The sequence below is a fragment of the Marmota marmota genome, unplaced genomic scaffold (assembly GCF_001458135.2).
Source record: "Marmota marmota marmota unplaced genomic scaffold, marMar, whole genome shotgun sequence".
Lineage (NCBI taxonomy): Eukaryota > Metazoa > Chordata > Mammalia > Rodentia > Sciuridae > Marmota > Marmota marmota.
Genome location: NW_025999941.1, coordinates 18,920,562 through 18,936,667, shown reverse-complemented (window position 1 = coordinate 18,936,667; position 16,106 = coordinate 18,920,562). Strand labels below are relative to the sequence as shown.

Here is a 16,106-nt window from a genome sequence, read left to right as displayed (position 1 = left end):
AAAAAAAAAAAAAAAAAAAAAAAAAAGGCAATCCAAAGGCTGGTCCCTAAAGGGGCCTGTGTCTGGGCACCGGATTTGAGAGGAAATTCTCAATAAATGAAGGATGTGATAAGGGTAACCACGTTTGGAAAGCTGCTGTATGCGATTTGGAGTAAACTTTTCAGTGAGTGGTGATTTTTTATACCTAAATCTTGGTGGCTTCAAGGAACTTACAGTCCAGGCTGAAAGATTTGTCTGACCTGCTTGATTGTTTGTGGCAAAATTGGGAATAGCTGAAACAATCCTCAGCTACCTCCAAATCCTTCAGTGGCTACTCTCATCTGTCAAAAAGAAGTCAGGAGTTATTCATTACCAAAATGACAACATTCTACCACTCAGACAGCTCCAACCAGCTTAGTATCTTCAGATTTGCACAGCTAAAGCCACACAACATTCATGTGTCCTCCAAACTCCAGGGGATAATAATCAGGCTCTTTCCAGGCCTTTCCCATATGGCCCTCTCTAGTTGCTTAGCAAATATCCAACTGAGGTGACAGTTCAACTGCTCCTTGCAAATATCCCACTTTGTGAGTGTGCTTGTGAAGCATCCTCTCTTGGCTTAAGGTACATCTGGGAAGTCACTGTCTTCTGTGGGCATGAAATCCCCAATTTTGCTTAAACAAGCAAAATATACATGTTCCTTCCTTGTGCCTTTGCTGTTATATCTGCCTTCCTTGACTGCTTCAACGGCCACTTTTTCCAGAGTTCAGCCAAGGCTCATCTTTATTAATATAAAATACTAGTTGACTACCACAAGCAGCACTTCCTCTACAATCCCAGGTGCACTTGTACATACACACCTCACTGCTGCCCTGCCTGCCCTGCATGGAAAAAAAGACACTCACCGGTGTGTGTCCCCATAAGGAAAATCCTTCAGGGCAGATGTGTTCTGCATTATGTCCCCCACACAGCAGACATTCTAAAAATGTTGCAAATAATTTGTGGATAAAAGATCATTGCTGAGCTTATTCCTGCTTCTTCTAAAACAAACTGCCTTTCTCTGGTTCTCTATAGAAATCCTACTTCATATCAACATCACAAGGCTGCTCTCCACAAAATTTTTAGGCCAATGGACCATCTGAAATCACTGTGGCTACAACAGCAGCTACGATTCTTTCTGCTCCCCACTTTCATCTCACTGAAACAATACCCCTGCATTAAGATGCTTATCCTCATCTAACTTGACAAAAATCATGAGAAAAACGATAACTGAAAGGGTGAAGTAAATAGCATAATCTGCTCACCTTGCTTAGACTCAGTGTGAAATTCATAGCAACTAAAATAGTAGAACATAAGAGATAAGCATCCAATTTCCAGAAACATCACATGCAATTTAAAAAGTGTAACAGCAAAGTTACAGAACAAAGTCCACAGAACACACATAATCTATTATATAATAAATACATGGATGCAAACTTTGATCTAATTTTAATATATTACTGCTAGAGAGAGGAAACTATTTTTTTTAATTGCACACAGAATAAATGTATAAATCTCCTCACAATTTTCATTAAAGCTTCCATGTATTTTGTTGACGGAACAATCGAAGGAGCTCTTGGGAAAAAGATTTGATATTGGTGTAAAAATAATCTAAGAATTGAAACTATTTATAAAGCAAAAAATTTTTTCAAAGCAAACTTCTTATTTTTCTCACTTGGAAAAGTAGCTATGTTTCATTCAGCAATAACTCACTCATTCTATCTGAGAGTTTGCACAGAAGCAAGACTTCAACTAAAATTGGTTCTGAAGGATCTTTTATGAACACCCACAATGCAGAAGACCCCAATTAAATTTCTAACAAAGCACTGATGTTTTGAGCAAACAAAGTCATCTCAGGGAGGTCAAGCTATTTGCCAGGATTGTAGTCAAAAAATTAATTACTATCATAACATACGTCAAAACAAATTTTCAGAAGAATACAATACAGTTGTAACCCTATGTTTTGCCTTTTTATATGCAAAACCAATACTCACTGGAATGTAAATATAGTCATTTATTCAGCACACTTTAGAAAAAAAAAGAAAGGGCCCTTTTCCCTGTGCCCAGGTGAAATGTGAATAAATAACACAGTTTTAGAAAGTCAGAAAACAAGTACAGAAAGAAGATACAGTATAGGTGATATTTCTGAAAGACTGAAGTCCTCTTCACACAAATAACTCATTTTGAAACATTTGGTTTGCAAATAAAGGAAGTTCTTCAAAGCTCCTGAACAACTAGGCTACACTGCAGATTGTCACCTTGCGAAAAATCCTTTTACATTTAACAGTGTCAGTGCTTATAAGGAAAGCACGCTCATCTCTTAGAGTGCTTCTTTCATTACTAATTTCTTATTAATTCTCTAAACTACAGTGATTAACTGGATATCTTATTCTTAGTTATTTCTCAATATTTTGGCTCTAAGAGATATTTAGCCACCCTACAGTGACAGTGAAGCTACATGGCATGATGTGTGGCCACTCTGACCACAGGTGGTGGCTCTTCCAGCAAACCCCTTCTACCATTCTTTTAGATGGAAGAACCAAAACAAAACTAAACAGTGTTTAAAAGAATGGCCATAGGGCTGGGGCTGGGGCTTAGTGGTAGAGCACTCGCCTAGCACGTGCAAGGGTCTGGGTTTGATCCTCAGCACCACGTAAAAATAAGTAAATAAAATAAAGGTATTGTGTCCAACTACTTCTAAAAAATAAATATTTTAAAAATGAGCATAATTTCCTTTATTTTTATTCATTTACTTGATACCAGGAATTAAACCCAGGTATGCTTAAACACTAAACCATATCCCCAGCCCTTTTAATTTTTTATTCCGAGATAGGATCTCATTAAGTTGCTTAGTATCTCGCTAAATTGCTGAGGCTGGCTTTGAACTTTCGATCCTCCTGCTTTAGTCTCCAAACCACTGGGATTACAGGAATGTGCCACTGTGTCTGGCCCATTTTTTTGGTCTTTTAAACTAGTTTCTCCAAATTTATTTCTGATTGTTAAAAACACACAAATTTACTGTAATACCAGCTACCTGAGAGGCCAAGGCAGGAAGATTGCAAGCTTAAGGTCTTTCTTGGCAACTTAGCAAGACCCTGTCTTAAAATAAAAAATAAAAAGGACTTGGGATGTATTCAGGGGTAGTGCACCCCTGGATTCAGTGCCTAGTACTGGGGGAGAGGGAAACAAATACGCACATGCCAAACAAAGCATATCATTCTTTTGCACTTCAATAGTGGAAATTAAATGAGTTACCTCTCTTAAAACTGTGCTTTTATAGCCTCGATACAAGCCTTGGATGCCCTGAAACAAACAAAAAAAATCAAGAACTTGTGAAGTCAGAAAGGCAAAGAAGATTTCTAAATGACATTCTGAAAAAAACAGATTCATCTGCTCTAAAACGTGGGTTCTAAAACATTCACCCACATCGCAGTTCTATAAGAAGTAGGTTCTAAACTCAAGTGAGTTCCCTTAAAAAATGTGAGCATCTCTAAAAACAAACTGGCTGCCTACATGTTCATTTAGTTTTAGTTGCTATTATTCAATATTTCTTCTCATGCTTTGAATATATTTCCAAAACAGATGCATATAAATGTCAATTATCCTTTCATATAAAAAGAAAATATTTCATAACATCACAAATTTATTAATAATTGCTCAATAAAGTAGTGGTATATATTTCCAGACAAACCATGATTTATATGCATGGTCCAATAAGGATCCTATAGGACAGATCTCATTCATATAATGTCTCCTCACTCTTTGCTCGGGCGACAGACCATTAAGAACAACTTTCTTAAAACCTACATTCATTGAGATTGATTTGGTTTTTTTTTGGTGGGGGGGGGGTGTTACTGGGGATTGAACACAGAGGCCCTCTACTACTCAGCTACACCTCAGCCCTTTTTATTTTGAGACAGGGTCTCAGTAAGCTGCCAAGGTTGGCCTTGAACTTGTGATCCTCCTGCCTCAGCCTCCTGAGTTGATGGTGTGCATCACCACCACAGGCTGAGAATAACTCCTTTAAAAAAAAAAAAAACACCAGGTGCCATGTCATGGGCCTATAGTCCAGCTTTTAGGGAGGCTGAGGCAGGATCCCTTGAGCCTAAGAGTTTGAGGCCAGACTAGGCAACATAATCAGATCCTGCTTCAAAAAAACAAAACAAACGAAAGCTTCTATAAAAACTATAAAGGAGAACAGCTAAGTGCTTCCTAGTCAATGTCTAGAAAAAATAATTTTTGACTCAAGCTAACTCTGATCAGAAAAAAGAGAAATTATATTTTGACACAAATATTATGAAGTTGGTCACTATTCTAGGTCCATTACTATATTTCTTTTTTGGGCCCTCAAATTCTATAGGGATATTTTAGTATAGTTATTCACTTTACATATTTACCATTTGTTCTGTGTCTGGTTCTAAAATAAATATAGGAAGATAACAACAGGATACATATATAATGGTACTCACTGTATGTTTGGTCAGAAATTTGAAAAAGAAATAAAACTAGAAATTCAAAAACAAAGAAAAGGCAAAGATAATCTTAGTTTAAAAGTTACTATAATTGAACATTAAATTCAGCTCCAAGGTTTCCTCTTAGGCTCTGGTCATGAGCCACACAGTGTTCCTATTAACTACTATAAAATGGTCCTCAGCAAAGAGAAGAAAAGAAAACCTAAAAACATCTCACCTCTTCATATAAGATATCAGAGAATATCTGAAATGTTCTTGAGGAAGCAGATACCTGTGCCCTCTGCTTAACCACTTCTGAAGGAACTCGAATCAGACAGGCAACCTAAAATATATAAATTTAATTATATCCTGAAAAGAAAATAATTGTTGCAAAAATGGAAAATTTTTCCATAAGCAAAATTCACAGTAAATACGTATCATGTACAGGTTACAGAAAGATGTCAGAGCAAGACTGATCATCAACTGGTACCCCTCCCTATCCTGGCCACCACCCAAGTCCCTAGACCCCCACTATGCAATAGCTGAGGAGGGCTCTGGTATCCCTCAACTCAGTGCCATCTTTCCAGGTGACATTGCTGCTGACTGGCACGTGGTAAGGCCTACACCTTACCAGTCAACACTGGGTAAAGTATACAGCACCTTAAGTTCACACCTCCAAGATTTTACCTTTATGCTTAAAGGTAGCTTACTTATTTTCACAAACAGGGAGACAAATAAAGAATTTGCCAAACCAGAAGGTACTCTGCCCACAGAAGGACAGAGGCGGGGGTGGACAAAGGGCGGGAGGGCACAGGGAGGAAGACACTTACACTGAAAATATAAACTGTTTTAATGGAAATCCTCTATGCATTACGCAGTCTGCCATAGACACAAACTTTGTCTGCACTTTAGATTTCACATACCTAACTCGGGTATCCACTGTTTTCCATGTGACTAAAGACATTAATTTTAAATTTTTAGAATAAAAATATAATATTCACATCTGAGGCATAGTAGGAAATGTGGACAATCTCTTCCATAACACACGTAGCAGAATGAAAGAAAAACAAGAAATTTCACAAAAGCATCCCACCAAATAAATAACACAAGGTCAAGGAGGTCTATATTTTTTCTTCTGTATTTTTCTAATTCCTAATCAGAGAGTAGGGCCCAGTTTGGATAGATTTAATGTAAGGTTTTGTCTTTCCATAATTAAGTGGCTTTAAGGCAAAGGTTGGCAAAATTTTTTATGTCAAAAACCAAAATAAACACTTTAGACTGCAAACCACATGGCCTCTTCAACTACACTGTTTCAGCACAAAGGAGCTATGAATAAATAATATGTAAATCAATGGTTTGGCTGTGTTCCAGTAAAACTTTATTTACAAAACACTACTGCTAGTTTGCCAACCCTTGCTCAAGGAATAAACATTGGCAAATTCTTCTTTGATATCAGCCTTGGCAGGAGCAAAATAGGCACAGAACACATGTGATCCTCAGCACCCCAAGATACAAGGGACAAAGATGATATATGATGTGATCCTAGATGTCAGAGACAGCCAGCATGCACACAATACCACGGAATATTAAAAACAAGCTAAACTAGCTATTCTTTATGTTGATGCACAACAAGAGATATGATTATGACAAGAAAAGATTCGTTTCCTGAAGTTATTTTCTCCCCAAACAGTATCTGCAAAACAATAAAATCTGATTTTCATTTCTCCATCAAGCATTTGAATGCTCATTATTTATAGAGATGTCTGCAACTGCAGCCAACATATCTTCCCACCTAGACTTCCTTCAAATTTGCTTAATTCAATTCAATAAAAATATAGTGAGCCAGACACTGCACAGACAAGGATCCTGGGAAACACGGAGTCTGGGTCTGAAGCCCAGCCTCCACGACCAGGGAAAACAGCCAGAGGTTATTAATTCAGAGAACATTCCAAATAAACGGGCAAGAAAGGGCACAACGGGGAGAGTGAACAATCACATCCACAGAGGCAGAGGGCCGGGGGAACAGTTCTGGCTGTATAGACAATATCACTCCACAGGTAGCCACCAAGCGATGATCACGGGATCAGAGTAGAGGTCAGGAGCATCAGGGAGACTAAAGAGACAGACAGGGAGGCCCTGACACCACCACACAGCCTGAACTTCCCTCCACAGACAGTGAAAAAGTTCAAGCAGTGGAGTGGTGGCTATATTGCCTGGAACAGCTGGGGGTGGGGAGAAAAGGACTGTAAGAAGACAGGGGCAAGTTAAAGGGCTACTACCAAAGGTCTATGAAAGACACCAGGAACGGAGCATGGCTCCAAGAAGGGCCAAATTTGAAGGGAAATTCAGGATTAACTTGCCCTGGACTAGGTTTAAACAATTAATATATAATAGTCCCATTAAATAAGACTAGGGGAAAGAAGAGGAAGAGCAGGTGTAAAGGAAAGATTAAGTTCAAAATGGGAAACTGAGTAGGAGAGGCCCAGGGAACATATAAGAAACTATATCCATCAAGAAATGAATATGTGGGCTGGGGATGTGGCTCAAGCGGTAGCGCGCTCGCCTGGAATGAGTGCGGCTCGGGTTCGATCCTCAGCACCACATACAAACAAAGATGTTATGTCTGCCGAAAACTAAAAAATAAATATTAAAAAAAAAAAAAAAAGTAATCGAAATAACTGAAGGGGTACAAAGCACCAGAGGGGCTTGCTGACTTCTGTGGAGCAGCATTTTGGCCTAGGAGCAGAGCTACACAGGAATGCTTGCAGCTACTTCCTCTAGTACCTCTGTGCCTTTTCAGCATGGTTTTCTACTAACTCTGATCTTAGACTTGAATCCAGATACTGGAGTATTTCACTGCTACAACTTGCTACAGTATTGTAGTTCTATGAAAGGAAATAAAGATAAAGTAATCCACGGGGCTCTTGGTAAATCCATTCCGTACAGCACTCCTTACTCATATACATGGGGTTCAGGATAAATCCATGATATAGGAATGGTGGCATTTTCATTAAAACCCAATGTCTTAGAGGTTAAAGTTTTATCAAAAGACAACTAAGGTTTTTCATAAAGAAAATACATGCCCCAAACTTTTGTCAACATTAAAATGCAATGCTGGGTTCATTCAATTAGCATACACAATATTATAAACCTCAGGTTAAAATTGAATTAAATTCTGACAATACTGATGCTGCTTTATTTATCTGACATAAATAAAAACTTTTCTGAAAGTAGCACAGAGATTTAAGCATTTTTAAGTGGATAAATTACAGTGAACTTCAGCATCACAATAGGCAAAATGAAGGAAGAATAAGAGTTGGAGGCAGCTAAACTTTCTTGGTCTTTCATCAGCTACAGCCAAGGTCCACATCTCCAATACATTAGCTATCAGCACTTTACAATCTCATTTCTGTCCTCTAAGTCCTCTAAGTCTAAAAATGCTACCTTATAGTAACACTATATCTTTTCCCCAATTATTTCAGTAAAGGTCACACACACACACACACACACACACACACACAAAAAAAAAATGATTTAAGACTTTTCTATGAGAAACTCAATCCACAACCTATAAATATTTCTCTGATATTAGAAATTAATTATGTCAGCCTTTTGCATATGCATAATCCTGAAATAACCGAAATTACTAAATGTCAAAGAGCTATCTGGCTCATGAAACAAGGGTGAAATATAAATATTTTCATTACCATCTCCAGAATTTTTTTTTGGTAAAGGAATAACAGATTCACACATATCCAACAAACTTAGGTTTAATATCAGCAAATGCTTCATATTTCAACTGGCAACTCTACTAATAAAGTCAACAGAAACTTAATAATATGCTATATAAAGCCAATCAAAATTTAATCACAAAGTCAAATCCATGCTGGACTCTGCAGAGCAAATGCAACATGGCAAATTAAAACGAGGTTATGATTATGAGGGAGACAACTCAGAATACTGAAATTTTTGAACACAGACATGTATTTTATTCCACATTCTTTCTGTAATTCCCAAAATTCTCTTTAAGAATACCTAACATATCTTTCTATACCTCCATTTAAAATGAAAAACTTTCATCTGTGTGTCAAGTCTGCCGTCTTCTGGTTGCATATGGAATTGCAGCTGTTAGTAAACCAAAGAGCTTTTTTTTTTTTTTTAGACACTGAAGGACCTTTATTTTATTCATATATTTATATGTTGTTCTGAGAATTAAACCCAGGGTCTCACACATTCTAGGCAAGTGCTCTACCACTGAGTCACAATCCCAGGTTCAAATTTTATCCACTATCACTGAGGCATAAGATTATATTTCTTCCTTATCAGACTCTTTCCACCTACACAACAGCCAATAGGCACTGTAAGAAAATGAAAATCTCTGTAAGAAGCCTTTCTCACCCCATTTCTTAGCATCTCTCAAGGCTAGATAAACAAGAGTCACTCATATTTTGAATAAATCAAAGGAAACTGTGTTACCAAGAAATCTTAAATCAGTACTTCACAAAATAAAAGTTTTCATTAACAAAGTTCAGGTTCACAATTTCCTAACTTCTTTTCATTATTTGGCCCTTTGAGAGGATTCAATTTTTCATTTAGAACAATAACTGATCAAATACATTCATGACTTAAAATAGTTTCTTCAGCTTCATCATCCTCTATGAAAATCAGGTTGTTTTTCTATAAAGTAGAACTTAGTTTAACTGGGTTCCAGCAATTGAAATTGCTCTTAAAAAGCTAACACATAACACCTCTTCCCTCTTGTCTACTAACTAAATATCATAATCAATGAAATAAACTGTCAGAGATCATGAATCAATACTAAAGCTGCATACCGTATTAGGAAAGGAAAAGAGAATCCGAGAGATGGAAAGTCTGCAGTGCGTTAGAAAAGGAAGTCAGAAAGAAACCGGAGGCAGGTGTCCCTTTATTATGTTCCTAAGGGGTCCTCCAGCCCATTCAGGGGTGCACCACAATTGCCACTCACAGTCACCCAGGGCGAGCCTTCCTCCTCTCCCAGTCCTCCTCCTCTCTTTTCTGCATGTGTTCTGAGCCACAGGTGGCTGAACAGTGGACAGGTGGGGAGTGCTTACTAAATGCAACTCAGTAGAGTCGGCTGGAGAGTCAGCACCCACAGAACAACAACTAACAAGGGCGTCCCGACGGCTGAACACTGAAGGGACACCGCAGGAAGGCTTCTGAAAGAGCTACCACCCCTCTGCCCATTCTCCCTCTTCACCTCTTCCTGAATCCACTTTCTCCTCTTCACCCTCTTCTCCAGGGCTGGGGATCTTCCCTGGAGATGACCCTAACACTCTCCCAGCACAGCTGCTAGACCTGAACATCAAGCCTGATCCCTGTCGCCCGCTCTGTGGGCCCTCAAGAGTGAAAGGCAGAATCCTCACAGTGGCAGGCAAGGTCCTCCAGCTGCTCACCTCAGGATGACCCAGTCACACCCACACTCAACCACCAGGAACCTGCAAGTGGTTACCAGGGGCTTCTTGGGACTCCAAGACCCCTCTTGCACCAGCCCACCTAACAAACCAGCACACTCCCAAATGTCAGCTAACGGAATTGGACTATAGTTGAGATACCTGTTAAATGAGATTTTTAGCAGCTCTTACTGCAAAAAAAAAAAAAAAAGTAACTATGGGAAGTGATGTAACTATGGGAAGTGATGGAAATGTTAATTTGCTTCACTATTGCAATCATTACAGCATGTTATAACACCATATAGACAATAGAACTTATTTTCAAAATAAACCAGTTAAATTAAATGTGGCTCAAAGATTAACTATCCTTGAGGCCTTTCCTGAATACCCAAACAATTCTACCTCTGTTCATCTTAATGTAGGAGCATTTCTATCTGCTGCATTACTGTGAGCTCCCTTCTGATCCGATAAGTGCACTTTCCTGGGACCCAGGGAAGCCATCTGATTTTCTACTCACACAATCCCCTACGACTAAATTATACAGCCACACAAGGTTTAGCAAAATATTACAATTCCAAGTGGGAATTAACCTGTATTAATTTGTGAATATTAATCATGATTAATTCAAAAGACAGGCCACACTTCAAAAGTTTTTAGTTGTAGAAGTTTGTTTTTGCTTTTTGCTTTCAGTACTGGGAATTGAACCCAGGGGTACTTTATCACTAAGCTACAACTCCAATCATTTTTCTAAAATACTTTGTTTTGAGACAGGGTCTCACTAAGTTGCCTAGGCTGACCTGGAACTTGGAATTCTTAGTGGTTCTTCTTAGAAGAGGTCAGTATTATGGTTTAGATATTAGGCAGCCCCCAAGAGCTCACATGGGAGACAATGCAAGGTTTAGAGGTACAATGATTGGGTTATGAGAGCCTTAACCCAATCAGTGGATTAATCCTCTGACAGGGATTAACTGGGTGGTAAATGGAGGCAAGTGGGTGTGTCTGGAAGAAGTGGTTCATCAGAAGCAGGAATATGGGGTCTCTATTTGTCTCTGGAGAGTGGAGTCTCTCTCTGCTTCCTGATCACCATGTGAGCTGCTTCCCTCCACCACACTCTTCCTCCACGATGTCCTGCCTCACCTCCAGCCCCAAAGAATGGAGCCAGCCTTCTGTGAACTGAGACCTCTGAAACCACGTGCCCCCAAATAAACTTTTCCTCCTCTAAAATTGTTCTTGTCAGGACTTTTGGTCACAGCTGTAAAGCACCTGCCGTAGGCATGAGGCCCTAAGTTCAATACCCATCACCACATAAAAAATAAACAACCACCATAAAAAATGATGTTTTAAAAAAAACAGTCAGTAAACATCATGAAGATATTTACATATTCATTTTAAAATGAGATATTAACAGGATAAATGAAAAAGCTTAAATTCCCACTATTGAAGACACAATAACTAGAATGTGTCTGTGGCTAACAAACACACCTCATATCGTTAATGAACCTAATCCTGTAAACAGCCACACTGCTGGGAAGGCTTTCCCTCATCTGGTATCCAGTAAGACCCCTGATGGCCTGCAGCACAAAGCAGGTCCACTGGCCTTGTTAGTTACCTTGCCACAGGAGCCTCCAGCTATAGAACTCTACGCACCACGGGCCTTGAAGAAAACATCAGGGCAGGTTATAATAAACACTTCAGTAAAACCCAGATCTACACATCTTCTACTCCCTGGCCCACAATTGGAGAAGTGCTATAAGAAGCTGTCAGAAAAGGCTTTTACAAACCATGATATATTCCCTACTTTTCTTATCTCTAGTGAGAATGGAACTGAATGACACTTGGAGAGGACAATCTAACAGCACCTGTGTGTAAGGATATCTGTGTCATCTATACTCAGATATTAAACACACAATTTTAGCTGCAAAAAACTTTCAAGGTTCTTTCATTTCTGAAAATAGCATAAGCTAAGGTACAAGGAGGAAAAGACACAAGAAAAGTCAAATCTGAAAACTTGTAAGAAAAAAAAAAAAAATGACTATCACAGGTGTGGTGGCACACAGCTGTCATCCCAGGAACTGAAAAAAAAGCTGAAAGCTGAGGCAGGAGGATCACAAATGCAAGGCCAGCCTGGGCAACTCAGTGAAACCCTATATCAAAAGAAAAATAAAAAGGCTAGGGATGCAGCTTAGTGGTAGAGAACCCCTGGGTTCACACCCCAGGACCCAGGGGTGGAGGGGGGGATCACTACCGTTTTAATGTTACAGTATCCATCCTATTAAAGTAAACCTGCCCCCACCTTGGACTTAATTATAGATTCTACTTCTCACAGGACTTGTTCTGTGTGTGTTGGAAACTGAGCTGCAAAGTAAATGAGAGGGATTTAGAGATTTGGTACAGCAAAATTTATAATAAAAATGGCAGGATTTTTCTTGCTGTAGTAACATATTAAATTTCATTTGATCAATTTACTATATTCCAAATTTACAAGCATAAGATAGAAGGTTGTAATTATAGTTGTATTGATTCATCATTAAGATTTAATCAAGCTGCTGCTACAGGGAATGGTTGTTATTTTGGCAGTGTTTTTTTTGTTTCCAAGGTGCTTTCATAATCACTAAAACAAACAGACCCGACACCAACAAAATATGGTATCATTTCTAAGGAACCTCTAACATAACAAGTTTATATCAAAGCAAATGTGCTGAAGAATAATAGCTAAACTATTTCTTACTGTCTGGGTTTCTATGCCTTTCTGACCACTGGCAGCTAAAAATATTTTTGGTTTTGATTCCTTTTTACTTTACACTTAAAAATTTACCTCCTCTAATTCTCCTGTTTCATTCTGCTATTTTTAGAAATGGCTTTTGCATGAATGTGAAACCAAAATTTATGTTCTATGAAACTGAAACAAGTTACCTAGACAGGAGGGGGTATGTCTATTTCTCTAGTATTTATGGGGAAAACTAATTCTGAACAGTATCAGGAATGTCCAAGTTTATCAGAGCATCAGAACCAATGTTTCCACAAACTTTATAAATCTGGCAAACTTTTCAACATAATAAACTGTACCTGAATTTAAAATCAATTAAAAATAAGTATCAAGAATTGTTTCATGTGTGTCATCCTAAGGACCCACTTGCTGATCAATCTTCCTCTTAAGCTTCTCCAGGAATCATGGAAACTATAAACAGGTATTTGACATTAGGTCTTATCACCTAAGGGGCTGTGGAATCCCTATGAGAAACAACAATGATAAGAACATTCTAGAACTGTGTTATCTCCAATCTTATGGATACTATTTCCTAATTCTAAAGTCTACCTTCCCCACCCCTTATGCTCAACAGTTCACACAAGAACATGATTCCATTTAAAAAGTTTCAATTCTTAAAAATATTAATTATAGGTATTAGAAACATCAGAATATACAATATTTTCTAAAAATGAAGAGCTATGTCATTAACATGAACAATCTAACTACTACTATCTAACATGAACAATCTAACAACTACTATCTATCCTAAGCATGAATGTGAAACCCTATATCAAAAGAAAAATCTAATTTCTTAGTAGGTTTAAGGGTCAGAAGGTTTACAAATTGAAGAAGAAAGCCTGTCCTTCAACATGGCAAACGAGTTTTTGTGTAAAATGATCTCATGTGAAACAGAATGGACAAATTCTTTATTTGCCACTTGCTTTCAACAACATATTTGAAAACATAAGCTAAATATAGAACTTATAGAATTATATTTGAAGCTAATAAATTTAACATGCAATCACAAAATACAGATAGACAGGGACCAAGAGCACGCTCAGTGATGAAAAGCGTGCTTACCAAGCTCAAGGCCCTGGCAATCCCCAGGACCAGGAAGGAAGGAAGGAGGGAGGGAGGGAGCGAGGGAGAAAGGAAGGAAAGAACACTAAAATAAAAGTTGCCATAAGGACAGAATTTCCACAACTCAAGAGACACACCCGAGTCTTTAGTAAAAGACTCAAAATAAATCACATGTAATAAGACTCTAGAATAAGAACATATTCACCAAAAATAAGCCTAAGAGAAAAGGTTAAAAGATTTATTTAAATCAAGTATAAGTTGCTTTTGCTTTTTTTTTTAAATATTTTTTTAGTTATACATGGACACAATATCTTTATTTTTTTTATTTTTTAATGTGGTGCTGAGGATTGAATCCAGGGTCTCACACCTGCGAGGCGAGCGCTCTACGGCTGAGCCACAACACAGCCCAGCTTTTGCTTTTTAAACTAAAGGTTAAGCAAGTTTTCAGGTAGAATTCTAGCACTGGAGTTTTTGACCTTGGGTCCATGCATACAGGGAATGAAAGTCCCTAGAAATGGAACGCAAAACAGCCACAGGTTTCATTAGATTCCAAAAGTGTCTATGACTTATCAGAGGAACTACTTTATGCTGTTTGTTATTCAAAAATTACTATATCATCAGTCTCAGGGTAGAGACTTTTACTTTAGAATCCAGAGTTGAACTTAGGCTTGGCAAAATCATTTTTAAACCAATATCAAAAGAAATCTTATTTAAAAAAAAAAAAACTCACTGATTATAATATCAATCAGACTAATTTTTCTTTCAACCTGTTTTTCAAGGAACTGATTTCTTAGATCAAAAAACTTATTTCAAAATAATGGGAAAGTATAAAATTTTATGGCCAGATAGATATATAAAAGAATATGAAATGCAAAAATACCAAAATGGATTAGAGATCATCCTTCTTCCCTGTGACTCGCCACAGCCTCAACAGTTCAAATTATCACAGGAATGAGAAAATAATTCCTTTATTCTAGAACTGAGACTATCTGTTCCATAATTCCATTTTCCCTGGATTTTCCATATATAACCTGATGTATTTTCATTGATCAAAATGGAATAATTTCACTACATTTCTATAAATCAACTTCTCTTCTTCCTCTTTGTCTTCCTCTTTCGCCTCTCCTCCTTCTCCAGTGCTGGGATCAACCCCAGGCCTCACACAAGCTAGGAAAGTGTTCTACCGAAGAACTACAATCCTAGCTCCTAAAACAATTTGTAAAAAAAATTATCTGTGAGGCCAGTATTATCTGAATACCAAACCAGCAAAAATATCACAAAAAAAAAAAGAAAATCACAAACCAACATCTTATAAATAAGCAAAAGTCCTCCACAAAATAATAGCAAACCAAATCTAAAAATTAATGAAAACCATTGTATATCATGACCAGTGAAATTTATCCCAGAAATAAAATGGTGCTTTCAACATGTGAAAATCTCTCAGTGTGACACAACAAAATAAAGAACAAAAACACACAAACATCTTAGAGATGCAGAAATAGCATCCAACAAAATTCAACATGCCTTCATAAATAAAAAGTAAATAAATTGCTGGGCATGGTGGATCATGCCTGTAATCCCACAGATTTAGGAGGCTGAGGCAGGAGGATCACTGGTTTGAGCCAGCCTCAGTAACTTAGTGAGGTCCTAAGCAACTTAGCAAGCAAGACCCTGTCTCAAAATAAAAACTTTAAAAAGGGCTGGGGGGCTGGGGCTGCAGCTCAGTAGCAGAGTGCTTGCCTAGCATATGTGAAGCACTGGGTTCGATCCTTAGCACCACATAAAAAAATAAATTAATTAAATTAAATAAAGGGATGCTGTCCATCTACAAGTATAAAAAAAATTTTTTTAAAGGGTTGGGGATGTGGCTCAATGGTTAAGTGCTCCTGGGTTTAATCCCCAATTCTAAAGAAGCGAAAGTAAATAAATAAATCACTGAACAAACCAGGAACAGAAGGTACCTTCCAGAACCTCATAAAGGGTATCAATGAGGCCGCCCCCTCCCCCTGCGCTGGCAAGGTAGAGGGAACTGTGACCATCCACAGAGCAGGCCCAGCGGCCTGCTGAGGGGCAGAGCTGCCCCCCACCCCCAGCGCCTGCCAGGTAGGCGGAACGGTGACCACCGGCAGAAAAGGCCCAGTGGCCCACGGCTGAACAGAGCTTCCAATCACTCCTGCAAGGTAGGCGGGCTTGCGACCCACCAGCAGAAGAGGAGCAGCGGCCTGCTGAGAGGCAGAGCCGCCCCCTCCCCCTGCGCTGACAAGGTAGAGGGAACTGTGACCATCCACAGAGCAGGCCCAGCGGCCTGCTGAGGGGCAGAGCCGCCCCCCACCCCCAGCGCCTGCCAGGTAGGCGGAACGGCTGACCACCGGCAGAAAA

The 16,106-nt window shown here is 38.6% G+C and overlaps 1 protein-coding gene across 8 annotated transcripts in view; it reads right to left on the bottom strand.

Moving 5' to 3' along the window:
• Positions 1-16,106, bottom strand: part of Slc25a26 (solute carrier family 25 member 26) — a 139,303-nt gene that overhangs the window by 92,820 nt on the left and 30,377 nt on the right. For 6 of the 8 annotated variants that reach the window (XR_001504443.2, XM_015494514.2, XM_015494508.2 and 3 more), the window contains 2 exons: positions 4,708-4,812; positions 3,274-3,321 (listed from right to left, as the gene is read on the bottom strand). The exons of 1 other annotated variant lie outside the window; for it this stretch is intronic. Coding sequence is in view for 6 of the 7 variants with exons in the window: in XM_015494514.2 (XP_015350000.1) it covers positions 3,274-3,321; positions 4,708-4,812 (153 nt within the window). In the remaining variant the exon portion in view is untranslated. The remainder of the gene's footprint in view (positions 1-3,273; positions 3,322-4,707; positions 4,813-16,106) is intronic. One more of the 8 variants, XM_048801236.1, reaches the window with a different exon arrangement.